This window comes from Brienomyrus brachyistius, chromosome 3 (assembly GCF_023856365.1).
Source record: "Brienomyrus brachyistius isolate T26 chromosome 3, BBRACH_0.4, whole genome shotgun sequence".
Taxonomy (NCBI): domain Eukaryota; kingdom Metazoa; phylum Chordata; class Actinopteri; order Osteoglossiformes; family Mormyridae; genus Brienomyrus; species Brienomyrus brachyistius.
In genome coordinates, this window is record NC_064535.1 from 5,951,120 (window position 1) to 5,976,531 (window position 25,412).

The 25,412-nt window shown below is 49.7% G+C and overlaps 2 protein-coding genes across 9 annotated transcripts in view; both read left to right on the forward strand.

Moving 5' to 3' along the window:
• The first annotated feature begins 11 nt into the window (after positions 1-11).
• heatr5b (HEAT repeat containing 5B) lies at positions 12-22,651 on the forward strand. 5 transcript variants are annotated; one of them, XM_049007497.1, is made up of 36 exons: positions 12-204; positions 1,835-2,001; positions 2,402-2,613; positions 3,524-3,632; positions 3,762-3,911; positions 4,052-4,223; positions 4,426-4,583; positions 5,030-5,279; positions 7,625-7,780; positions 8,041-8,291; positions 8,534-8,645; positions 8,900-9,052; positions 9,334-9,433; positions 9,561-9,670; positions 9,776-9,939; positions 10,064-10,239; positions 10,343-10,448; positions 10,569-10,759; positions 10,856-11,015; positions 11,261-11,450; positions 12,371-12,540; positions 12,835-13,021; positions 13,162-13,356; positions 13,562-13,816; positions 14,064-14,245; positions 14,569-14,637; positions 14,733-14,912; positions 15,008-15,254; positions 15,358-15,564; positions 16,092-16,219; positions 16,523-16,661; positions 16,771-17,043; positions 17,549-17,773; positions 17,883-18,034; positions 19,551-19,764; positions 20,818-22,651. In XM_049007497.1, exons 2-36 carry the CDS (start codon positions 1,876-1,878, stop codon positions 21,123-21,125), a joined length of 6,177 nt encoding a protein of 2,058 aa, XP_048863454.1. In that variant the 5' UTR covers positions 12-204; positions 1,835-1,875; the 3' UTR covers positions 21,126-22,651. The 5 variants fall into 5 exon arrangements, with proteins under 5 accessions (XP_048863454.1, XP_048863457.1, XP_048863458.1 ...); XM_049007500.1 differs by having other exon boundaries at positions 13,162-13,341; XM_049007501.1 differs by having other exon boundaries at positions 12,835-12,982.
• A 1,308-nt stretch (positions 22,652-23,959) lies between these two features.
• Positions 23,960-25,412, forward strand: part of LOC125738505 (striatin-like) — a 30,040-nt gene continuing 28,587 nt past the window's right edge. For 3 of the 4 annotated variants that reach the window (XM_049007510.1, XM_049007509.1, XM_049007511.1), the window contains exon 1: positions 23,960-24,308. In XM_049007510.1, the coding sequence (XP_048863467.1) occupies positions 24,096-24,308 (213 nt within the window). In that variant the 5' untranslated portion in view covers positions 23,960-24,095. The remainder of the gene's footprint in view (positions 24,309-25,412) is intronic. The other variant, XM_049007508.1, reaches the window with a different exon arrangement.

The window sequence follows — 25,412 nt, forward strand, 5'->3', positions numbered from 1 at the left end:
ACGTGCAGAAAGTCAGTGTATTGTTTTACTTACACTAAACATAAATTAGTGTTTTGTTACATGTGACATTATTAATATTACGACCTCTTTAAAAAAAACTTTAAAGCTACATTTATTGTATCACAGTCGATGTTTCCAGTCGGAATAATTTTCTTGTCCAGAGCTAGCTACCGTGAACGTATCATTATTATTGGCGAAAAACAGGTAAGGGGAAATGAACCTTCGATATTTTATTAGTAACATTCTTATTGAACTGTCACAAAATGCTGTCTTGGGGATTAAATGTTTTTTAAAAAATCCCTAAAGAACCCGAACATCATTAAAATAGAAGCAACGACACAGAAACATGTTAGACCGATTCGTGTCCTCTAGCTACAGTGAATCATAGTATTTTGCCTGGAAGCTTAACATTCTCTTGTATGTCTGGAAGTTGAATTGTCTGGTTTCATCTGGGTCATTTTCGGGCTGTTCCTCTTCGGGTTTGGTTTCAGGAGCTGGGGGGTGAGTAGCTTGCCCGGCCGGTCAGATTGGGCTGCCCGTGTTTCTTCGAAGTCTTTTTCCGGCTGATGTTACGATTTTATGTCACACTGAGGTGATTCAGACAATTTATTAGATACGGAAAATTAGCGTACTGGGACGTGTTTCTGTCTGACATCCCGGCAGACTGGTGCGTTCGTGTGAAATCTGGCCGAGGCTCACATAGTGCACTATCTGGGTGAAATAAAAAATAGGGAATTGGCCGAGAAAGATGGCAATATTGTGTAATTTTACGATGAATTATTTTAATAACTTCGCGATAATATATCGTTTCAAATGTAATACACTATTAAGGCGCCCGCTTTTCACTCCGACCTGTCTGTTAACAATGATTGCAACCTGCCTGCGGTAATATGTATTATTGAGTGTGAACAATTTCCGAATTAGTCTTGAATTTCAGTCTGATTTTATGATGTTGGTATTGAATTTCATACATTTATTCTGAATTCACTCATGACCATAACTGTTAGTTTTTGTGTTCTTATTTATTGATTAGGATTTGTTGTTGGGGTAATTTATAGGTTTCTATAAAAAGTTGATGTGAAATTGTATTTCATATTCGATTTAAAAACATTCAGACCATTCATACAATTAAATGATTAATGAATCTGATTTGTAAAATAAGCATAGCTTTATATCATGAAATCTAGATCTTTGATTTTTACAGTTTTTACAGCAATTTGAAGTGTCATGATAGCCAGTGGGACAAGAAACACTTATTACATTTGAGGAGAGGCACTGCCATAGGTTAATTTGGTGTTGTTTGTGTATAGGAAAGAACTTTCATGATAGTGTCCAAAGTAGCTTCTGTTTGTATATTATAGTCCAAAGTGTTCTTATTGGGAGTTGTTTTTCTGTCCTTGACATATCATTGGGTGTCCTGTCTGCTTGTTACAGTTGTGGCCATCTCATTGGGTGTCCTGTCTGCTTGTTACAGTTGTGGCCATCTCATTGGGTTTCCTGTCTGCTTGTTACAGTGGTGGCCATCTCATTGGGTGTCCTGTCTGCTTGTTACAGTGGTGGCCATCTCATTGGGTGTCCTGTCTGCTTGTTACAGTTGTGGCCATCTCATTGGGTGTCCTGTCTGCTTGTTACAGTGGTGGCCATCTCATTGGGTGTCCTGTCTGCTTGTTACAGTGGTGGCCATCTCATTGGGTGGCCTGTCTGCTTGTTACAGTGGTGGCCATCTCATTGGGTGTCCTGTCTGCTTGTTACAGTTGTGGCCATCTCATTGGGTGTCCTGTCTGCTTGTTACAGTGGTGGCCATCTCATTGGGTGTCCTGTCTGCTTGTTACAGTGGTGGCCATCTCATTGGGTTTCTAAGCAAGAAAGCCCATAATGGAGCTGGCTCACAGTCTGCTGCTGAATGAAGATGCCTTGGCACAGATCACCGAGGCCAAGAAGCCTGTGTTCATCTTCGAATGGCTCCGTTTCCTGGACAAAGTTCTTGTGGCCGCAAACAAGGTGGGTGGCCTCTGCGTTGCACGCTTGCCGTACACTCAGAGACCCGGAGAGGTGATTTTTCTGCAGCCCCTAGGTTCCTTTCTCCCAGGGCTGTACAAGCACGTAACCTCTGTTTTTGTGTGTGTTTGCACATGTGTCTGTGTATATGTGCTTACTTGTGTTTGGGGTGTACATGACTATCCCTGCCGGCCCCTGGAGGATGGGCCCCCCCCTTTGAGTCTGGTCCCTCCCAAGGTTTCTTCCTTCTAGGGAGTTTTTCCTTGCCACTGTCGCCTATGACTTACTCACTGGGGGCTTTGGGTGAGGATGCTGTAAAGCGCTTTGAGACAATGTAATGTTGTGATAATGCGCTATATAAAAATAATTTTGTTGTTGTTGTTGAATGTGTACACACATGCAGCTGGATGTGAAGGAGAAGCAGAAGAAGCTTGTGGAGCAGCTGACGGGTCTAATCAGTAGCGCCCCCGGACCCCCGACCCGCAAACTGCTGGCCAAGAATCTGGCCACCCTATATAGCATCGGCGATACTTTCACCGTCTTTCAGACCCTCGACAAGTGCAATGACATCATCAAGAGCAAGGATGACACGCCCGCCTACCTCCCCACCAAACTGTGAGTGGGCCGGGTCATCCAGGGGGGGTTATGGTGGTAGGCGGCTTGGTGCAATGTTGCTTGGTTATAGTAACAACCACATTCTGTCTAATCATTAGGGCTCGATTATTAATATGTGCCTTGTACGGTCTATGGCCTTTTCCTATGGATGGGTTAAGCTTTAATTTCATTATTGTTGCGTGGCCATCCTTGTGCAATGAGATCTGGTGAACAAAAACAGATAAACACGGTGGAACCTGCTCCACAGAATGTACCGTCAGGCCTAACGGCAGATGTCTGGATGTATTTAGGATTTCAGAAGTGTGATGAGGGTGACAAGCTGGGAAAATGCAAAGTTGTACGTAAGATATGTAAAATGGAGGTGAAATACTGCGTAAATACCACAAATCTCTGGAACCGTTTAACGAGACAACATCTATACGAGTAAATGTCCAATCTGAAACTTATTAGTCATGTTAAATAAAAAGTTAATTAATGCAGCTGCTTTGGGGTCAATTGTTAATGCAGAGAGTAATATTTTTAATAATGCACCAGGCTAGAAGGTTCCTTGTACAATTTACAGCATTAGTACTCTGAGAATCTCTTAGCTATCTGAATTGGAATCCAATCTAATTGGAAATCAAATCGATTTGGGACTTTGTGAAGCGTAGTTGAGTCGAATCTGGAAATTGGTGGCGATACACAGCATTACTAGCCTGGATACACTAATATATGTCAGTTCAAGGTTCTTGTTACCATGGCCTTTGAAGCAGCTCTGTTGTTGCCATACAAGCCACACTGCTTCAAAATGGCATGTCAGGATCTTAGAGGTTTCTGTTATCCTGTCATTCTCATGGCAGTGAGTCCACATTGTTTCTAGGCACCATTAGCTGGCAGCAATTGGCCCTCACCCATGTCTCCATCTCCGCAGTGCTGCCGTGGCTTGTGTGGGTGCCTTCTATGAGAAGATGGGCCGGATACTGGGCAGCTCCTTCCCCGACACCATCAACAACCTCCTGAAGGCCCTGAAGAGCGCTGAGGTATGAGCGTGGTTCGTGTTGCGCTCGAGATCGTCATGCGTGACAAGAGGAGGCGGCGGACACCGTCATGGATGCTGATTGACGGCTCTTTTCTCCTCCCCCTTTCCTTTCCACTCTTTGCGGTGTCAGTCACAGGGGCGTGGGGAGATCCTGCTCAGCCTTCAGAAGGTGCTGAGTGGATTGGGTGGGGCCGCTGCCTCTTGCCACCGGGACATCTACAAGAACGCCCGCTCCTTGCTGACTGACAGGTCCATGGCTGTCCGCTGTGCGGCTGCCAAGGTGGGTCTGTTCAAATCCAGGCCTCTTTTTTTTAGGTGCCACAAACGCTCATGTTCTCCTACTTTAAACAAATGATTCCACAGTAAATCAGTAACCCTGGCATAACTGGCTGATTAAGTCTTTCTCCTCCCCCATCTCAGTGCCTGCTGGAGCTGCAGAATGAGGCTGTGTTCATGTGGACCACAGAGCTGGAGAACGTGGCCACGCTGTGCTTCAAGGCCCTGGAGGGCTCCAACTATGGGGTTCGAGTGGCTGTGTCAAAGTTGCTTGGCACTGTGATGGCCACCGCCCTGATGCCCAAGCAGGCTGCAAGTCAGTTGGAGCCTCTGCTCTGCCAGTCATTTGCTCTTTAGAGTAGAGGCAGTGTGCCATTGGTCGGTCGTAGTGAGTGACTGGTTGCCTGTCCAGTAGAATCAGTGTATGGTGTGACTTTCTGAGGCGGGGCACAAGCTTGAGCCATTCAGAAACCAAGGGGCACTGGAGGCGTGGCTGATATCTGTTTGTTCCGATGCAGTCATGCGGCAGAACGTGAAGAGGGCCACCCTGGAGGAGGTGCTAGAGCTCATGAGCACCGGGTTTCTCCGGGGAGGCTCCAGCTTCCTGAAGAGCGGCGGGGAGATGCTGAAGGGCGGCGGCTCTGTCAGCAGGGAGGTGCGGGTGGGCGTCACGCAGGTTCGTGGAGCCGCCGACGATCCTAATGACCTAACCGTCCATAAATAGTGTTTTAGTGCGTGGAATTTAACGTAGAAACTGGGTTACATCGCTTGCAAGGTTATAATTAATCTTAAAACAAGCCTTGATTCTGTGACTTCTGTATATGCCATGGAGGTTTGCTGTTAGCTTGGCACCAAATTTAAGTCATTCTTTTGTGTTCTTGCCCCAGACAAAGTTATTGACTCCAGAGGATGCCATTTCAACGAAATGAGCATTAATTAGTTTGTAATGTGTGAGACTGTAGGTGCTGCTGTGGTCAGGATTTGCGATCAGAAATGTTGACTTTGAGGAAGGGGAGGGCTGTCTGCTAGATATTTCCCATGTTTCCTTTTATGAACTTAATAAATACACAGTATGCTGAACAAATAGTTTTTTTTTTTTACCTGCTTATCCTTGACCCCTAGGCCTACGTTGTGTTTGTGACCACGCTGGGCGGCCAGTGGCTGGAGCGTAACTTCGCCGCCTTCCTGTCGCATGTCCTGGAGCTGGCGTCCCACCCGCGCGCCACGCAGACGCACGTGGAAGCAGTGTACTCGCGCCGCTGCGTCTCCTTCGTGCTGCGCGCCTCGCTGGGCGGCCTACTGGGTGAAAAGGCGCAGATCGCCGCGGGCCGCGAGATCTGCCAGGCCATCGCCAAGCAGACGAGGGCAGTGGGTAAGGAGGTGCTCGATGGGGGGGAGCTGTCCGTGTTCAGAGTGTTGCAGAGTAAGTACTAGCTTTTGCCATCGTTGTTTTCTTTTTTGTTTGCTTTGTTTCGTTTGCACACTTTTGTTTGCTTGCTTCCAGTTTGTTTGATCACAAATTTGTCTTGCTTGTTTAAATGATTTAAATTTTTTCCCATGTTGCTGTGCTACTAGCTTTAGTTTGTTCATCTTCAGTGGTGCTGATGGACTGGTTCATGTGGCTGATGATTCAGTCACATCTAAAGAAATTAAATTCAAAGTAGATGGACAAGGCACTTATTTTGTGGTACTGAATCCAGACTTTTTGTACCACTGAATAAGGGTGTGTGTGTGTGTGCATGTTCTGATCAATTTCTCAAAATTAGCCTCATGGTGGATGATATTAATGATGATAAGGCAGCATAACATTGGGCACAACATTGTGCTACTGTTTTCCAACTTACTGCAGACAAATGCTTTCGGCATGTTTATTATCCACAAATCCAGTATAAAGTATTATAAAGTTTTTTCCTTTAAGTTTATTGCTACTGAATACTAAATGTACTACCTTAACATCAACATTAGGTCTAGTAAGGCAAATATTCATTATTTTTCTTTTCATTAACTGTTCAGCACCAAATTCATTTATCATTTTTGACTAAGGCATGTACCTGCAGTAGTTGTTCTGGTTTTATAATTAAGCATGCTTTATTAGTTTTGTTTTCACATTTGACTTTCTAAAATTTATTTTTCCACATCCAGTTATCAGGTGAACTTTTTGTTCATTTTCAACGCTCTTACCCTGTGATTTGCTTTGAACTGCAGTGCAATGAATTCTGGCAACTCTTCGGGCTTCTGGGGGGGCGGAAGAGCACAGTCACTTCCTGTTGGCTGCTCATTTATGTACATGAGCCTCGCTGCTCATGGAACAAGATGTCAGTGGCGACTGCCATACCTTAATCTGGTCATAGTGAGCGTAGATGGGGCTACGTTTACCTGATCATGTTATGGCCCTCAGGCCGACCTGAACCCCTGCCCAGCTCCAGCCTTGCAGTGTCCTCCTCCCCCTACGCCGCTGAGAGTCTTTAAGAACCGTTTTCCAAGCCCTCTGCGCAAGCCAGTGTGCAGATTCAGCAACCTGGAATGCGTGTCGGCCCACTGCCTGTGCTGTACCACTCTTCCTCACCGGTCTCAGTATTGTGGGGCTTTTTTTGGCTGCTTTAACTGCATGTGATATTTTAAAAACTCCTGCAGTCGTAATTGGGATTATAGAGCAGAGAAATATGACGCTATGTTGAAAGGCTCCAGAAAATCTGCAGCCTGCGATGTTCTCCTGTATCCAGGGTCGTATCTAGGGGTGGAGCCACCAGGGCACTGGCCCCAGCTGAAAGCTAATCGGGCCCTGGGGTGTCCCTTCCTAACTAAAAGCACATCATTCGCTAATGATAAGTTTGGCCCCTCTAATGCACCTCACTTTAAAAAAAAAAAAAAAAAAAAACCCTATTTTTATATAGCGCCTTTCACAACACAGCTGCCCCAAGACACTTGACGAAAGTGTGTGGCAATCCATTGTTAGTTCATCTGTTACTGAATGGTTCATGATGCAGGGAGAAAGGGAAGAGGGAAAGAATCCCAGAAGACAACGGAGGAGAAGAACCAAAAGCTCTCTAGTAAGGAGAAAAAAAAAACCCTCTGTCTGTCCAAGGTGGGCGGGTTGGTCTCTGCCACTGGAAATGCTAGCAGTATAGAAAAGGAAGAGGATGATCATGCTTCAGTAGAAGGAGGTGCAAACTGCGGTCGGGATCAAAGTCCATCAGTGAGCCAGTTCTCCATTGAGTTTTAAGTTGTGGGTGAGCAAGACTAAAGTAATAGATCTTCGGCTGAGGTGTCAAAACTGAGATTCAGTGTCCTGTATGTGAACTGGCAGGCTGTCCCATAATCTACCCAAAGGCTTCAGCACCAACAGTTATTTTTTCATATGTGAGGTAACAAGGAGACCTGTCTTCTGTGATCTGAGTGTGATACAGCTTTAAACATCTATCAGTTCTGTACAGACTGGCAGGTGCTTTACCTTTGAGTGCCTTGTATGTAAGTAAAAGAGCTCAATCCTGTAGCTTATAGAAAGGCAGTGATATCAGTGTATGTATCTGCAGTGTGTGGTGGCTGCTGCTTGAGTGGAGATAAACCAGTTTAAATCCAGTGTAAAATAATCACCGTCAGCTCTGCTGGAAGTATGACATAGCTGAACCTAGACTGGTTAGTGACAGCAGGCTGGGTTAATGGATCATGGATACTGAAGGCTGCCCTGTTCCTTCTCTCCCATGTCGCCCCCTGCAGAGGCTGTAGTGAATGACAGCAGCGGGGAGAGCCGGGCGGGCGCTGCAGATGTGTCGGCTAGCCAGCACGTGATGGTGTGCGCGCTGAAGGAGCTGGGCAGCCTGGTGCAGAGCCTGAGCGCCACCGCCTCCCCGCTCATCCAGGAGCCGTCCATTGGTAGGTTCACGGACCCGCCCATCTCGGGGGTGGGGCCAGTTTTAACCCCGCCCACTCTGCCAACAAAGGTTGTATCTCTAGGTGAATCTATGCTCAAGATCCAACCATTTCTTTATTGTTGCCCAAAGACCCTTGTTAACCTTTGACCTCCTCCTAGAGAGGATGCATTTGTAATGGGCTGATATTCAGGGGCACCCAGTGAGATGTTGCAGTTGCTCCCTCCCATGACGTTGTCCCCTCGGGTCGTTTCACTCGGGCAGGCCTCCTGGAGACGGTGACGTCAGTGCTGCTGCACCCCAGCATGGCGGCCCGCCTGGCCGCGGCCTGGTGCCTGCGCTGTGTGGCCGTGGCACTGCCGTACCAGCTGACGCCGCTGCTGGAGCGCTGTGCCGAGCGCATCAACAGCCTGAAGACGTCGCCGGAGGCCGTGAGCGGTTACAGTTTCGCCATGGCCGCCCTGCTGGGGGGCGTGCACCAGTGTCCCCTGGGTATCCCCCACGCCAAGGGCAAGGTGGGTAGCGGCCTGCCGGGCCCTGACAGCTGTCCCTGATAACAATCACTGTGATCATCACTGGCACCTGTTACTGACAACTGTAATTAACACGTCTTCGATGACCATTACTTAACCCTGGTTCCGATGACTCAGCCAGCACTAATTACCAACTCAGCCAGTACTAATTACTAATTTCCCCATAAAAGTCTCTTTGTCCTTGAGCCGAGCTGTTGGCTGATTCAGATTCCCCCACCCCCCAGATGGTGGTGAGCATCGCTGAGGACCTGCTGCGCACGGCAGCCCAGAACAGCCGACTCTCGCTGCAGCGCACACAGGCCGGCTGGCTCCTGCTGGGGGCCCTCATGACACTCGGTGAGCCTCCTGTTCAAGGGTACAAGAGCCATTCCCTTCCTGGGATTTGCAGCCCCATACCTTCTTCCTCTACTTCCTGTAGTGACATGTAGTCCTACCCATTTCGATAACTGGATATTCTAGATGTTTCAACATAATGGGTGATGAATCCAACTCCATGTTTGCCATTTCTGTCATCTAAAAGTACTTGCGGAGCAGCTACTCAGCTTTCCTTAGAGCTCAGGAGTCTCTGTGTCTCCCTGCCCGTGCCCCAGGCCCCTCCGTGGTCCGGTACCACCTGCCCAAGATGCTCCTCCTCTGGAGGAACGTCTTCCCACGCTCGCAGAAGGAGCTCGAGGCGGAGAAGGCCCGGGGCGACCCCTTCACTTGGCAAGTGACCCTGGAAGGCCGTGCGGGAGCACTCTGCGGTAAGCTGTCGGTCCAACTCCTGACCAGTCTGCAGTATGGTGTTCAGATCCCATTTCAGTGCCGTAGAGCCGCAGGGAATCTGTACTTTGGTTCTGAATTGTTGATTGATCTTTAAATTAGACATGAAATAAACTGGTAATTCAGATATTTTCTGAAATATGAAACACTGTGGTTACCGTGGGCAGCTACAATTAATTTTTGATACTGTCATAAAGACTTTTATCTAAATTGGCTGGGAGCGCACTGATGACCCTTGACCTCTCCTTTCCTAACCAACCAGCTATGCGCAGTTTTGTGGCTCACTGCCCCGAGCTCCTGACAGAGGATGTGATTCGCAGGCTGATGATGCCCATCGAGTGTGCTATGACCATGATGTCACAGTGAGTATGTGTGCTCTGGTGGGGAGTCATGTGACTTGATGGAGCCAGTAGGAAAAACCTACCAGTAGGTTCTGTAGTCACTTTCCTGGTGGGGTGTCCTTACCCCTGGCTCTCTTCTGGTTTCCAGTGTCCCGTCGGTAATCAAGGTGCATGGAGCTCATCTGAAGGCCAGTGCTGCCATGGTGAGACTAAGGCTGTATGACATCTTGGCCCTTCTGCCCCCAAAGACTTATGAAGGTAGGAGACACTTTACACCCGGGGCATGCTGGGAAGGCCTCTTCCTGCACCAGAAACCTTGTCACGTGATGGTGGATGTTTATCCCCCCTCCCCCCAACATGTAGGCAACTTCAACGCCCTGCTGAGGGAACTGGTGGCCGAGTTCACCCTGACGGACAACTCGGCCAACACCACCACATCCCTGCTGCGCTCCCTCTGTCACTATGACGACAGTGTGCTGATGGGCTCCTGGCTGCAGGAGACTGACCATAAGTCCATCGAGGACCAGGTGACTAGGGGAGGGGTGTGGCCATGGCAGACGGGCGGGGTTAGAGGGAAGAGGCGTGCATTTTGAGTCTGTTATTGAGGGCTATAATGGCTGACTCGCTCTTTTATGCTTACGTCCCCTCCAGCTGCAGCCTAACAGTGCGTCGGGGAGCGGCGCCCTGGAGCATGACCCCTCCTCCATCTACCTGCGCGTCCCTGTGGGTGAGGCCATCCCAGGCCCGCTCCCGTTGGGCGTGTCTGTCATCGACGCCTCCGTAGCTCTCTTCGGGGTGGTCTTCCCCCATGTCTCCTTCAAGCACAGGTGAGCATCATGGCTTTGACTTCGAACCAGAAGTTTATAGGTCACGGGGTGCCCCTGATGGCCTTTTGTACTCTTTGTGCCCCCCCCTGTGTGCGTGAGACAGGCTGCAGATGCTGGATCACTTTGCTGAATGCATCAAGCAGGCGAAGGGAGTGCGGCAGCAGGCCGTCCAGCTGAACATCTTCACCGCGGTGCTGAGCGCGCTCAAGGTCAGTCCCCGCCCCCTCGCTTGGATGCTCTCCCCTCATATACCTGGGTCCATTCTTGGGTGGATATAGAAGCTGGGACCACCCTTAGCTGTGATTCCCCGCATCCCTCCATTCTCCCAGGGCCTGGCGGAGAACAAGAGCAGCCTGGGCCCAGAGGAAGTGCGGCGCTCAGCCCTGGCACTGGTGATGGGCGCACTGGACAACCCCAACCCCATCCTGCGCTGTGCGGCAGGGGAGGCGCTGGGCCGCATGGCCCAGGTGGTGGGCGAGGCCACCTTCATCGCCCGAATGGCTCAGCACAGCTTCGACAAGTAACGCCCCACGTCTGAATCCGGCCTCCTCGGTTCTTTATAAATAGCCCATTAATTAGCTAATCACCTCTATCCCCCCCCCCCCCCGTCTTCAAGGCTGAAATCGGCGCGGGACGTGGTGTCCAGAACCGGCCACTCGCTGGCCCTGGGCTGCCTGCATCGCTACGTGGGCGGCATCGGATCGGGTCAGCACCTGAAGACCAGCGTCAGCATCCTGCTGGCCCTGGCCCAGGACGGCACTTCGCACGAGGTCCAGGTGAGAGGGCCCAGTTCTGGCAGGGTCTGACCATCTCTCATTGGGTGCATGGATGCATAATTGGATCTTAGAAAGGAGCTTCATGGAGGGAGGAACGACAGAAACAGTGATGGTCATTTAATAAAGTGAAAGCTAAACTGTGGCACGGTAGGTTATATAGACGGAAGCCTGCAGTCTGTGCTCCCATCTAAGCCCCGGAGCGATACGGCCGTCGTGGCCTGACCTGCGCATCGCTGTCCCCGCAGACGTGGGCCCTGCACTCGCTGGCCCTCATCGTGGACTCCAGCGGGCCCATGTACCGCGGCTACGTGGAGCCCACCCTGTCGCTGGTGCTGACGCTGCTGCTCACCGTGCCGCCTTCGCACACGGAGGTGCACCAGTGCCTGGGCCGCTGCCTGGGGGCGCTCATCACCACCGTGGGGCCCGAGCTGCAGGGTGAGCCCCCTCCCGCACAGCATCCACACAGCTCTCGGTCACATGGCACCCAGGACCAGGGATCGCCCGCCTGTCCCGCATCCGTGGCAGAATGCATTGAGTGAGACAAAAAAAACTGTCTAGGCTGGAAACATGGTAATTTACCATTTACCATAATAATGCTGTACTGAATCTCCCACACGTCCCTGCACTTCGTCACCCTGTCAGTATTAGATGCTTTTACTTGTCTCGGATGGTGGCGTTACATGTGGTTAGTCAGTGGTTGTGGTTGATAAGCGTAGGAAAAAACCTGTCCTCAGGTCTAAACACTACAGCTCTGTTAACCAAGAAGATCAGGCCGATCTTAAAGGAAACCAGCCCACCGGCTGCTAAACAGGAACGAATGAAAATCTGATATGAGGATGGTGCAGGTCTATCTTCCAGGTGCACTCGATCTTCCAGGCTGCGGGATAGCTTTTTCCCAGTAGCCATTAGACTCCTGAACACACTTACCCCCCCACACACACCCGGACTGCGAACAAATTGACTCCTGCACATCTGCACTTTACACACAAACTTTTTTTTTTTTGCACTTCTGCCACTTATTTGCACATTTTCCATACATAACTATTATAACCTCCTCTACCTCTATCTCCAAGTATAGTATATATTTTTGTATACCTTATATTTATTTACTTTGTTTACCACGTGCCGATTTGTTACATGTCTTTCTCTTGTCTGCACTGAAAAAAAACTGGAGCCACGTCATCTCGTCTCTCTATGTACCTGTACAGTATATAGCAGAGATGACAATAAAGTTTACTTTGACTTTGACTATGTTAATGGGTTGACTTACGGGCTGCTGTGCGTTACGATGTTTCCCGTACTAAGAGACTAAGACCGTACTGGCAGAATGACGTGTCCCGTATGTCTGTTGCCAGGCAACAGCGGGACAATCTCTACCATCCGCTCTTCCTGCCTGGTGGGTTGCGCCATCATGCAGGACCACTCGGACTCGCTGGTGCAGGCCGCCGCCATCTCCTGCCTGCAGCAGCTGCACATGTTCGCCCCTCGCCACGTCAACCTGTCCAGCCTGGTGCCCTGCCTCTGCGTAAGACCTGGACCCCCACCCTAACCTAACACGCCGGCTCCTCCTGGCCACCCACTGCCATCTTTTCTCCTTTCCTTACCTTCTCCTCGTAATACTGTCCCACTGAAATATTACATGGGTACTTTTCAGCCATGCTTATCCCCATCTGGCTCCACCCCTAACAAAGCATAACCACTCCCATTCTACTTGGCCACACCCTCATTGTTTTTGCACCTTCCCTAATCGGGGCACATGGGCTCGTGACTAGAGCTTGTAGTGAGACGTGTGTTGACGGTTCTGTTTGCCGCCTCCCAGGTGCACCTGTGCAGCTCACACTTGCTCTTGCGGCGAGCGGCGGTGGCGTGCCTCCGGCAGCTCGCCCAGCGGGAGGCCGCCGAGGTGTGCGAGTACGCCACCAGCCTAGCCAGGAAGGCGGGCGACGCCAAGGACAGCGGCACCATCAGTACGTCGCCGTCGTACATTGAAAAGCAGTCCTTAGAAGGTGCGGACTCTCCTTCCACATTTACCTGCGTGTGGGGTGATCTTTATAGCCGTCGCTGTAAGAGGGTGAATGGAATTGTGGTGGACTTGGAGGACGTGCGGTATTTGGACACCCAGGCTTCATGCCTCACTCTCTCTCAGACCTGAACATCACCGAGACCGGCCTGGAGGGCGTGCTGTTCGGCATGCTGGACCGCGAGACGGACAGGAAGCTCTGCTCCGACATCCACGACACCCTGGGCCACATGCTGTCCTCGCTGGCTGTGGAGAAGCTGTCCCACTGGCTCAAGCTGTGCAAGGACGTGCTGGCTGCCACTACAGGTAGCGGACTTGCTCGTAAGGGACTTCAACGTATCTCCACTTGTGATTTACCGAGGAGGAACGACTCAACGAATAAAGTTTGATTCAGTCTCTCTTAAACTTCAACTCTTTATGTGGTGTCCTGCAAAAGGCTGATAAACTTACTCCTTCTCCTGGTGACTTCTTGTTCCTGATATTATTCTGGTATCTATATATATGTATATATATTTTTTTATGGCAGAGGTGGGTGGGGCTGTGGCACCAGAGCTTGGCAAGGAAGAGGAAGACTCGGAGAAGAAAGATGAGATGGATGATGACTCCATGTTCACCACCCTGGGCGAGGACGACAAGAACAAGCCCTCCGTCGCCCCCCGGTGGGTGACTCGGGTGTTTGCGGCCGACTGCCTGTGCCGCATCATACTGCTCTGTGAGAATGCGGACAGGGTGCATTTCGACCTCGCCGCCGCCCGCGCTGCCAAGGCCAAGAACCCCAAAGGTACCGGTGCCTTCTCTGGCCCACTGGGTCTCTGGTGTGGTTCTGCATGGGTCCTGTCCTGTCTCTCACCTCTGTTTGGGCCTGTGTGGGCTCTGCTGTGCCGAAGTTGCTTTAAAATGATTCATAAATTACAGAAAAGCCCATAACTCTCTTAATTTCTTTGTTTTCATATAATCAGCCACTAATGCACTTATTTTTTGGATTCATAGTAAGTAATTTCTTGGGTGACGTTCTCCGTCCGCGCCAGGTGACCTGCTGGTCCTGCATCTGTCGGACCTGATTCGCATGGCCTTCATGGCCGCCACGGACCACAGCCACCAGCTGCGCATGGCTGGCCTGCAGGCGCTGGAGGACATCATCAAGAAGTTCGCCTCCGTGCCTGAGCCCGAGTTCCCCGGCCACGTCATCCTAGAGCAGTACCAGGCCAATGTGAGTCTGTCCGGCCCCTCGCGGCCTCTGATTGGTCGAGGCTGATTGGAGCAGATGTACCTCTGTGAGAAGGGGGGCGTGGTTCTATCTTGGGAATTAGTCTGTAATTGTCAGTAAATTGTAATTTTTAATAATAGTATGGAAATGTCTGTCAGTGAGTACATGAGACACTGGGAATATTATGGTTGCTCCTGGGATTATGGGATGGTACAAGCTGTCGTGAAGGGACAGTGTGAGCAGGAGAAGATTCCATAACGGTCCCGGCCCAATGTGACGTCACTCACGGCACCATCTACTCCCCCCCGCCCCCCCCGGCCTTGCAGGTTGGGGCAGCCCTGCGTCCCGCCTTCTCACCAGACACCCCCTCCGACATCACAGCCAAGGCCTGCCAGGTAACTTGAGGCACAAGAGGCGTTCACTGTCGTACGCCTAAGTCTGAGGCTCCACTGCTGCTGCTAAGGAGAGTGACGTCCTGTGGTTTTGCTAGGTGTGCAGCACCTGGATCGGCAGCGGCGTGGTCAGCGACCTCAACGACCTGCGGCGGGTCCACAACCTCCTGGTGTCCTCCCTGGACAAAGTGCAGGCTGGGAAGAGTTCGTCCACCCAGCTGTACAGCGAGAGTGCCACCACCATGGAGAAGCTGGCCGTCCTCAAGGCTTGGGCTGAGGTCCGTCCATCTGCCTGCCTTCCCGTCATGTGATCTTCCCTCCGCTCCGCTGCGCGTTCGCCACTGACCCCCGCTTTCTGGTCCGGCACCCTCAGGTGTACGTGGTCGCCATGGAGATCAAGAAGAAAGCAGAGAACCAGCCGACGGAGCCGGCGCCAGCGGGCGTGGACGAGGAGGAGGAGGAGGACCCGGCGGGGGCGTCGGACGTGCTGCCGCCAGACAGCCTGATCATGCTGGTGCAGCCGGAGCTGCCTGCGCTCAGCCGTCTGTGGTTGGCCGCGCTGCGCGACTACGCCCTGCTCACGCTGCCTGCCGAGTTTGCCAGCCAGCTGCCCCCCGATGGTACGCACCCCTGCCAGGCTGTGACCCCGTTCCAGGCGGGTCCCAAGTTGGCCACGCCCCCTCACCCCAACCCCTCCATGTCTCCCTGCCCCTACCCCTGCAGGAGGGGCCTTCTACACCCCCGAGACGATCGACTCCGCCCGCCTCCACTACCGCAGCTCTTGGGCGCCCATCCTGCACGCAGCGGCACTCTGGCTCAGTCATGCGGGATTCGGGGCCGGAGACGCGGCTGACGAGCCCCCCCGAGCCCCTGGCGTCGGCCCTAAGGACCCGGATGAGCTCGCGAGGGACAGGATGCACCTGCTACTAGGTACAGCACCCTCCCACCCTCCCCCTGGTGGGATTCCAGCCCCCAACTCTGGAGGTGTGAGACAACACCATGCTACTCATGAAATAAGCATAATATTCAAAAAAAAAAAATCTCATTTAAAGGTGAATCGCATCCTGAGATCCAGCAATTCATTAGTAGAGAACATTATGCTTTTGCTCGTACAGTACGTGCCACTCTATTAAAAAGGACGGTTAGGGCATTAAGATGACATCATGTGTGTGTGTGTGTGGGGGGGGGGGTGACCTTGCTAACTTCCTCTCCTTGTCAAATCTAAATTTTAATCAATTTAAAAAAAATATCCTTCCTGGGATCTCAAGAGAATTGATTTAGTTTATGAAATGTGGGTAAATTTGAGGTTCTTGAGAGAAGTTTTTCTCGGATTTCTGTGTTATATTTCTGACTGGGTGATTTTCTCTGGGGAGTCATTGAACATTGGGATGGATGGGGCAGCATAAAAATCCAGAGAGGGACTGAGTCCAGCATAATGTCACCCCCCCCAACCCCAGGCGTCAGCATCGAGTTTCTCTGCTTCCCCCGGCCGGAGGAGCCCCTGGAACACGTCATGTCCTGCCTGCAGGCACTCTGCACGCTGCTGGATTCGCCCTGCGCTCGGATGCACATCGGCCAGGACCAGGTACGCCTGCCGGGATGATGGCTGAATCACGCCGGAATCCCTCTGACTCTGGGATGTGCTGGGGGGTGGGGGTGCGGGGGCTCCACAACTGCTGGGCCCATCTGCTGGTTTTCCGGTCCCCTTTTGTCGAAGTCGCTTGTAATCAAACATCTGATGTGTCATAAATAATTTAATTGCTAGTCACAGCTGCTGAGCTGAAATGTAAGCAGATATTTTTAAGAGAGACAGGTGATTGGGTGAGGTGTGAGTGGGTGGGGCCATGTTTGCGGATAGCCAGCCTACTTCCTTTTCCTCTGGTTGCAGCTTTTGGCGGTGGAGCTTCTGAATGTGCTGCACCGGCTGCTGCTGACCCGCGACCCGCCTGCGCTGCAGTTGCAGGTGGCTGCTGTGGTGCAGGACACCGTCCGCGCTGCCCAGGACCACCTACAGAGGGTGCGCAAAGGTGAGAGGCTGTTTGGCACAAGGTGCAAGGTGCCCTCATTGGAATAAGTGGATTCAGTATGAATCTGCCCCCCTCCCCCCGGCCCAACACTCTCCTCGTTTCCTACCAGATAAAGAGGAATCTGATGAGAAGGACCAGCCCTCTGCCCTAGGCGAGGGGGGAGACACGGGGGAACTCGTCCCTGGGAAGTCCCTGGTGTTTGCAGCCATGGAGCTGTTGGTGTTCATCCTGGTGCGGCACCTGCCGCAGCTCAACGCCCGTGTGGCCGACTCACCCAGCCACCCGGCCCACAGGACCCAGCGGCTGCCCGACGAGAGTGCCCGTCTTGTGGCTGCCACCATCGCCATCCTGGCTGAGCTGCCCTCCCTCTGCTCCCCAGCAGGTGGGGCTAGTGTGCAACACACACACACACACACACACACACACACACACACACACACACACACACACACACACACACAGAAACAGTCCACATATTCATATCTTTGTGGGGACTCTTCATTTCCATGGACATAATCCCAACTACGACAACCCTAACCCTACCCAGCCCTAACCTTAACTGTAAGTTACCAAACAAAATGCAAAAATACAAAATACAAATCTGGTGCCCACAATGTAATAAATGCAAAAGCACATATTCTTTCACACAGATTTGTTTATCTTGTAGAGACTTTCCACGAACTCTTGCAGTGTACGATTCCTACATCCTCCTCTAAAGGGGTTGGACCCAAAACTGTTGGCACTTGTGGTGTTTATTTAAATCGGTGATTTTTCTAGAAGACTTTTCCACCAAAATGGAGTGAATATACCCACTAATACACGATAGAAAATGTGAGCTCACAGAAGGCAGATGGGAAGATCTCAGCCTGCTGTCTTTGCCTCGCCAGGGAGTATGACCATCCTACCCACAATCCTCTTCTTGATCACGGGGGTCCTGAGGGAGACGGCGGTGAAGACGGCGGACAACGCGATGCCGCTGCCCGTGTCGGCTGCCCTGCAGGGCATCAAGACTATCATAACGTCTCCGCTGGCACGGGTGGAGAAGATCCACAAGCAGTGGGCCAGCCTGGTGCGCAGTAGCCTGGCGTCCGTGCTGGAGTACTCACTGCCAGGTACCGATGCACACAACAAACACTGATGAATTCTCTGAGTGACCCTACTGTTGAAAACATTTCTTTTTTAAAGTGCGTGTGTCAGTGACATTGTCGGACTTCCTCTCAGACGAGTCCAGACCCAACATGGACGAGGTCGGCATGTTGACAGCTGTCACGCTCTTCCTGCTGTCCGCCGGCACAGAGGTGGTGGGGGTCACGTCCTTGCAGACGGGGTGTATGGACCGCTTCCGGAACGCCCTCAACTCCAGCGACCCCTGGGTAATGGAGCGAAACATCGCTGAGCTGTATTCCTTGATACCTCTGTCTTGCGCCATGTCCTTCCTGCACCACCCTCCCATGTGGGAGAGGGCCAGAAGCCCAGCCAATAACGTGTTTTCATTGTGAGACTGTGCAATGTTTATATGAATATAGGGACAACTTAGGAATCTTATTTGCCTGATTTATTGTTATCGCGGTTTTAAATCTCATCATAATTGCTGTAAATCACCCCTAGGGACGCTTTCCTGTGAGTATTTTCTAGCTGTATATTGTAGAATGCTTGTTTTTATTATTTCTTGCCAGAGTTGTCTCTTGAGCATGCCAAAACGTATTTGACTTAGCCTGCCATGCCCTGTGTGTGAGTGAGAGAGGCGACAAACCAAAGCGGACATTTCTGTTGCCTGTTATAAGTGGCTAAGACAAAGGCAGTTTTGTGCAAAAGGCAATGGTCCAGTTTGGTGTATGTGGGACAGCGACCTGGCAGCCTCATACGGCGCATCGCACAGGCACTGTGACACCATCGATTTCTGGTTATTTCCTGAAAGATGGGGAGGCGTCTTCCACGCCATCTCTAGCTCATAGGATGCAAAATCACTAAAATCCAAGTACTCAGACAGATCGAGAAAAGGCCATTCATCCCAGAGAAGCTTTTCTTCATGCGGATGCATTGGCACTCGAGTGGGGAAACATGGATGGGATGCTGACGGTCGTCACCGTCTGAAACGAAGTGTCCAGCAATGTTAGGGGCTGAATCCAGCATCTCCTGTGTGGCTCAGCCTGTGGATGGTCCTGGACCCAGTACGATCAGTACTCTCTCGCTGAGACCCAGCTGAGTCCTCAGAATAGCTAGATGTGCAGTTCCTCCTCAGTGGCGCACTGCAGGTGATGCAGATCATTGGGCTCCTTCAGCTTCAAATTGCAAAAATATTTATTCTCAAGTCTCAGAACAGGCATTGCAGATGATGTAAAAATGTAGATTGGATTGGTGGATATCAGTGACGTCCCAAGTCGATGCTACAGATCGGAATTGGGACGATCCAGGCATTTTTTAATTGATAAGTATTGGTTTCCACAACCCAATCCAAAGTCCGATCCTGTTTAATTTCTCACATGCAGCCAATTTACGTCAGTTGTGCAGATCGTAAAGTTCCGTCACACTGCAGTAATCCTGAGGCACATGGCTCGGAACTACAAACTGTGGAGGCGTCAGCCACGCAGAGATTCTTTAAATCGGAAACTCAAAGTAGCCCAACAGCCACCTGCGATGTTTGCAAAGCCATCCTTTGGAGAGGATGTAGCAACAGAGTGTCGTTTAATGCAAAAAATCTAAACATCACATGGAAGAATACCACGAAATCGCAGGACTTTCCCAGACACAATGCACCAACGCCTACTGTATGTGTATATATGTTTACATATTTATTAAACCAAGAGATCGGGACTCGGAATGGATCGGCATCAGCATTCTTTGCATCCCCCTTACCTTCTCTGCCCCCACCCCCCCCCGACCCTCCAGGTACAGGCCAGGTGCTACCAGCTGCTGCTCTCCGTGTTCCAGCACTCCAGCAGAGCCCTGGCCACCCCCTACATCCACGCGCTGGCGCCACCCGTAGTGGAGAAGCTGAAGGCGGTGGAGCGGAGCCGGCCTGCCACTGCCGCCGAGCTGCAGGCCGTGCAGGAGGGCATCAAGGTGCTGGAAAACCTGGTAGCCATGGGCGAGGAGCAGAACCGTAAGATGCCGGCCGAGAGACCCAAACATCCAATATGGTAGCTAAGTAAGAGTGCAGAGTGCTGACTCAGAATCTGGGATATACTTTTGTGGCTCTGTCGTATATTCTTGGGTATGACAGTGTTTACCAAGTTGAAATCGTGATGTGCAGGTTGCTTCCGTCTCCACAAATAGCAGCAAACAGCTCAATGAAGGTTCATAACTTAGTTAGTAGCGGAGCTGTGGCTTAAGTGGTCCTGCTCCACATACAGATAGGATCCCCTTTATCCAGTTTCACTGATGTTCTTGACATCACACTTTCCAGATTGGGGAAGAACTACAGTGTGTTTGTGTCTCCATAAGGATGCTCCAGTCATGCTTCTTGTGCCCAGCTGATACGTTATTGTGGACAGTTGTGCTACTTGATCTTTTCTGAGATTCCCCAGCATGCATTTTGCTAAAATCAAGAGTTTTCCCCGTTGTAGTTTTTCTTTTCTGAAACTAGCCTGTCAAGGTCCTGGCTTTCAGCATCACCAGAAAATCAATGGAAAAGCCTGAATTTGGAAACAGAACTTTCTTAAAATGATTGGATCAGAAAATTACAGTAGATGTACTTATTGGGATTATGTGCTTTGCTTGATACATATTATTTGACCTCTATTAAAATATTCATCTACTGTTTCCTGACAATGGATCTACATGAAGGTTTGGTGATAAGGTGAAGGTCCTTAATGACATCGAGCTATAATTACAGAGCCTGTAAATTTTCTGCAGTGAAATAAGTTTGTCCAGGCAGAGGAGTTGGAGTCGGCATGCTAATGTCTGTCGTGCATAAGGAGTTTCTTCTGCAGAATGGGGTTATACATCCTCAGTGAATGGTCACATCAGGCACCAGTGTGAGGCTCTGTTGTTTTTGTTGTTCGTGTTTCGCTTTAATGATTTACACTGACCTAGTATGGTAGGGTGCCATGGTGTCTCGCAGTATTGCTTTTTTAACTAGCTGCTGTGTGTGTGGTGAGCTGGGCCATCGATGTCTGACTTCACCAGTGTATCGCTTCCCCCCCCCACATGAAAGGTGTCCAGCTTCTGGCTCTGCTCGTGCCCACGCTGATCTCCTACCTACTGGACGAGAACGCCTTCTCCTCGGCCACTCCCGCCTCCAAGGGTCTGCACGAGTTCGCTTTGCGGGACCTGATGCGCATCGGCCCCCTGTACCCGACCGCCTTCAAGACGGTGATCGGGGCCGCCCCGGAGCTGAAGATCCGCCTGGAGACGGCTGTCCGCGCCAACCAGGCGAGCAGCAAGGCCAAGGCAACGGCCCGGCAAGCCCAGCCCACCGTCCAGGCAGCGCCTACCATCAAACTGAAGACCAGCTTTTTCTAGTCTTTATCTCTCTCTCTCTCCCCCTACTCCCTCTGTTTCTGCAGTCATTTTTTTAGAAGCACTGTATGTCATATATTGGAAATAACATCATGTTCCCATCGTTAGTTTTCAGTTTGCTTTTTTGTCTGTGAATCAACCTTTTTTTTTTTTTAATAATTTATAGGTGCAAATGTAGTAGTCAATGAGCATGTAAATATGAAATCCAGGGGTCTCTATGTTGAGGTTCTTGGAGATTAGTCTGGAAATTGACTTACTATACTGCATTTTAAGGTTCCTGGTGTACAAGGCGGTGAATCTGTATAGGAAATGATCGAAGTTGACATTGCAGAAATGAGTTGTTATTATGACCAGGATGGTGTTTCTAATTTCTTTCCCCCCCCTTCACTTTCACATTCCTTTACACTTCACGACATGCACTTTACTTCAATACAGCCTTCGAGCAAAACTGAGACTTCCCCCCCCCCCCCCCCCACCATAAGACATAAATATGAGTCCAGGGGCCCAATGGCCTATTCGCTTAATATGATCAGATAGTGCTGTGTTTGCAAATGAAAGCATTATGTCCTATTTCATGTGTGTGTGTGTATTTTGTAAGTCTGGATAAGTGTGAATTATGACACATGGACTGCCAATCATGAGCTGTTGTGCCCACTGTCAAAAGAAGGGAATCTTGGGTAATCTAGGCATTGTTATCGCCCCATCTACTCTTCCCCTTCCTTCTGTCATTTTGGGGGTTCTTTCTCCTCAAAGTTCGGATCTTGCACATTTTTTTGTAGCCCATATTCATTGTCCGGCGATACATTAATACATTTAAACCTTTTGTAGATCTGTGTAAATAAATGATCCTGACAAGTTAAATCATCTTCACACAATTTACACCCTGAGCACTGCAAGGCATGAAGACGTGTTTGTAAACTCACAGAAACATCGGTCACCAGGGAACTGTATCACGAAGCCAAATTGCTTACTAAGCTGGATTAACGGTCCATTCAAAACGAATGGACTGTACCGTAGTTCACTTGCATCTAGCAGGGTTCCTTGAATCCAACAAGTTATCTAGCTGACCAACATATCTCACTTTGCGATCCAGGTCCCTGGTCTCTCGTCACTGTCAACCAAAGCTGGTGTCTTGTTTTATTTCCCGTTGTGACGTTTCTGTGGCCGTTATATTCAGTGGTACTGGGCTGCTTGTCAAGTGAGTTTGACGACAACAAACAAAATGTTGCATATAGCACTTACCAGTAAGCCACAGAAGGTTCTGGGTTTGGGTTTGTTCTGAGTCCATTTGCTTCGTCTACAAGTCTGTAAGAATTTTACCATGAGTCTGAATAAAAGCAGCAGGTTGATCAAAAAAAAAAATCAATTCAAGTGTGTTTTGTGCCACTACAACATAAGGATAATAAGATAGGAATAGTGAATTCAGGCCTTGCGGATCATACCCATTTTAATAGGGGTAATATGCAGAGATGGCAGTTACCAAACCCATAGGGCCACATCTGAAATAAAATGAGTTTTGCTGTGTTAAAGGAGTCTATTTCTGAATTTTTTGTCTAGAGTAAAAACTGGTACGTTTTCCAGTGAAAGAACGTTTGCTTGACTGTAGTAGAGGTTCATAACGAACCTGGTGAGAAATCATACTGAGGTTTCACTCTGCTGAACATCACCCTGAGAAGGATCTACCATTCCTTCATTATGTCCCATAACTTTCCCGGCAAGGTATAAAAATATGATTGTTATACATGAACAAGCTTAACCCCAATTACATTTTCAGGTTCCTACAAATGTGCTAGTGGTCAGTGAGACTTAATGTCAGTGAAATCTGCAGTGAATCTGCTGCTCTGACAAAACAAAACATGCTCTTATAACACTGGAATTTTACTAGATGAGATCATCACTTGCCTGGTGGTTGGAATAGCTGGCTGTGACAGACGGCAATAAAAGGCAGCAAAATTATTCAGCAACAGGACAGTGCTTTTCCCGCACCCAGAAAGTCCTGGCAACGAGCACAGAGGACTTTCAGTTCGTCCTGATGGAGCCAGGAACAGATATTTCCCACAGTCTGCACTATGTAAGAGCTTCCCTTCTCTGATCAGACAAAGTTCATAAATAGCCTTTTCCGGGGGGAAGAAACTGCGCTGTCACACCAAGATCATTCCTGTGCTATGAAAGCCCCCATCAGTTGATTCACTCACATAAAAGTATAATACGAAATGATATTAAAGTAACAAATACATTACTACTTAACCATAAAAAGAAACGTCCAAAATACAGCCCCTTTAACAAGTGCGCATTTCCTATGCCTTCGGCTGTCAGTGAGGAATATAGGCCTATATACACTAATAATTTGTAACAGCCGCTCTAAGATGCATCTATAGACTATAGTCTACATCAGGATTCCCGCCCCCCGCATGAACATAAAACAACAGCTGACTGGTAGAATTTGCGAAACTAAGCTGTCCTTCAACATTGATTGAATAATTATACTCCGATGGCTGGCTTTAGACAGCTGTCTTTTTTATATGCACAGGATATTAATAAGATACTCAAGACTGCAGAAAAAAAGTCTTTCTCACCATCGAAGAATAATAATGAAGTTTCTCTAACTGTGCTCCCACTTGTTGCTTTTTTATGGTATTCTAGCTCGATTCTGTAATATGGTACTTTAAAAACGTCGTATATTTCAAATATGAGTAAATATCACATCTGGCATGATCAGCCTGCAAGATATTTCCCGAAAACAACAAATCCCGTCATGCTTTTCTGCACGCCGTGGGCGTTACCCGGAGGTCTGCGTCATTGATTGACAGCTAGCTGTCAGAAAGGAGATTGCTTGCGATGAGAACGCTGGTATTTTTGTTTTTTTTCATGGTGTAACGGCGGAGATCGCAGTCAGCTCACAGGCGGCGGAGAGGATCCCCCGACAGAGAAGTTCTGCCGGCTGTCCTAGATCCGACCCCCTTATACCTGGTCATGGATGAACAGGCGGGGCCGGGCGTCTTTTTCAACAATAATAATAACTCGGTTTTGCCGGGTGGTGGAAAAGGGTCTCTGGCCGAAGGCGACGGTGGCGAGGCCGTCAGGGCTCAGTACAGTATACCCGGGATCTTGCACTTCCTGCAACACGAATGGGCCCGTTTCGAGGTGGAGAGGGCGCAATGGGAGGTGGAGCGGGCCGAGTTACAGGTACATAACTATCTGCTTTTATGTCTTTGTGGGGGGAGGGGGGGTTCCGTTTTCGTTTTCTCTTTTTTTGTTGAGCGGGAAACATACTTTGTGCTGTCGGGGAGGGAGTGTGAGCTGCTCAACGTCTGTACTGCGAGTCATCGCTCCGCAACGTTAGCACGATGCTAACGTTACCCGGCCGGCCGGCCAGGCAGACCGGTCTCCGCCCGGATGGGGCTCCATATGGCCACAACTCTTGTTCTTAAAAAAACCTGAGGCTGCTTGTGTCGTATTCTCGGATTTTCGTTCGTTTTTTTCTGAAATGTTGACGTTACTGAAAGGGTGAGATTTGACTACGGCGCTTCCCCAAAGGCGACGAACGGGACGTCGCGGGGTGTCCGCAGACTAGGCGGCCGTCCTGCCACTAACCTGTGGCCGAAACGCCCCACCGCCGTGTTTTCGTTACTTAACTGGTTACTTCTGTTCCGGTTTCCCCACTGAAGCGTAAACCGTGCAGTCAGAATATAACCGACCGAAGTTAAAATCTCTGTCACAGTATTTACAGGGTAATTTCATTGCTGGTCCCAGATCAAAAACCCGACCAATTTAACTTGCTGAATTTTGTAGCAGATTTGCGTTTTATTTTGTCACGGAAGGAGTTGTAGTCTGTTCAAACCGGCGCCTTTTTTGCATACTTCACAGGTTTCTCTTAACTCCTGTACATGTGTTAAAAACTAGAAATATAGTTAAGTGACGAGAGATTCGGCAGTCTGAAAAAAATCTACATTTTCAAAGTTTGTTTTGATATTAAAACGTTAAAAGAAACGCACGTTGTTTTTTTCCAGTCTTGGTGGCATATGGCTTTATGTCTATACACATAAATGTCACAGTCCTTTTGAATTTTATGGTCTGAAGATAGACATTTGGAATTTAAACGCGACACGTGCATAGAAATAAACGAATTGCGGCATTTAATGCCTCATCTGGCGCTGAGCTGCTGGTTTAAAGATGTCGTTTCGCTTCTCTTACCTTGCAGCTTGAATGATTGACGAAGTGTTAATAGTAGTTGATGTGATCGGAATGGAACGTCAGTGAAAAGGAGAGAGGTTTTTAGTGTGGCGGTAT

Coding starts and splice junctions, on each gene's coding strand:
- heatr5b (XM_049007497.1), top strand. CDS start 1,876: ATGGAGCTGGCTCACAGTCTGCTGCTGAATGAAGATGCCTTGGCACAG. Junction 10,240..10,342: donor CATGTCTCCTTCAAGCACAG/GTGAGCATCATG, acceptor TGCGTGAGACAG/GCTGCAGATGCTGGATCACT. Junction 14,913..15,007: donor TCCTCAAGGCTTGGGCTGAG/GTCCGTCCATCT, acceptor CGGCACCCTCAG/GTGTACGTGGTCGCCATGGA.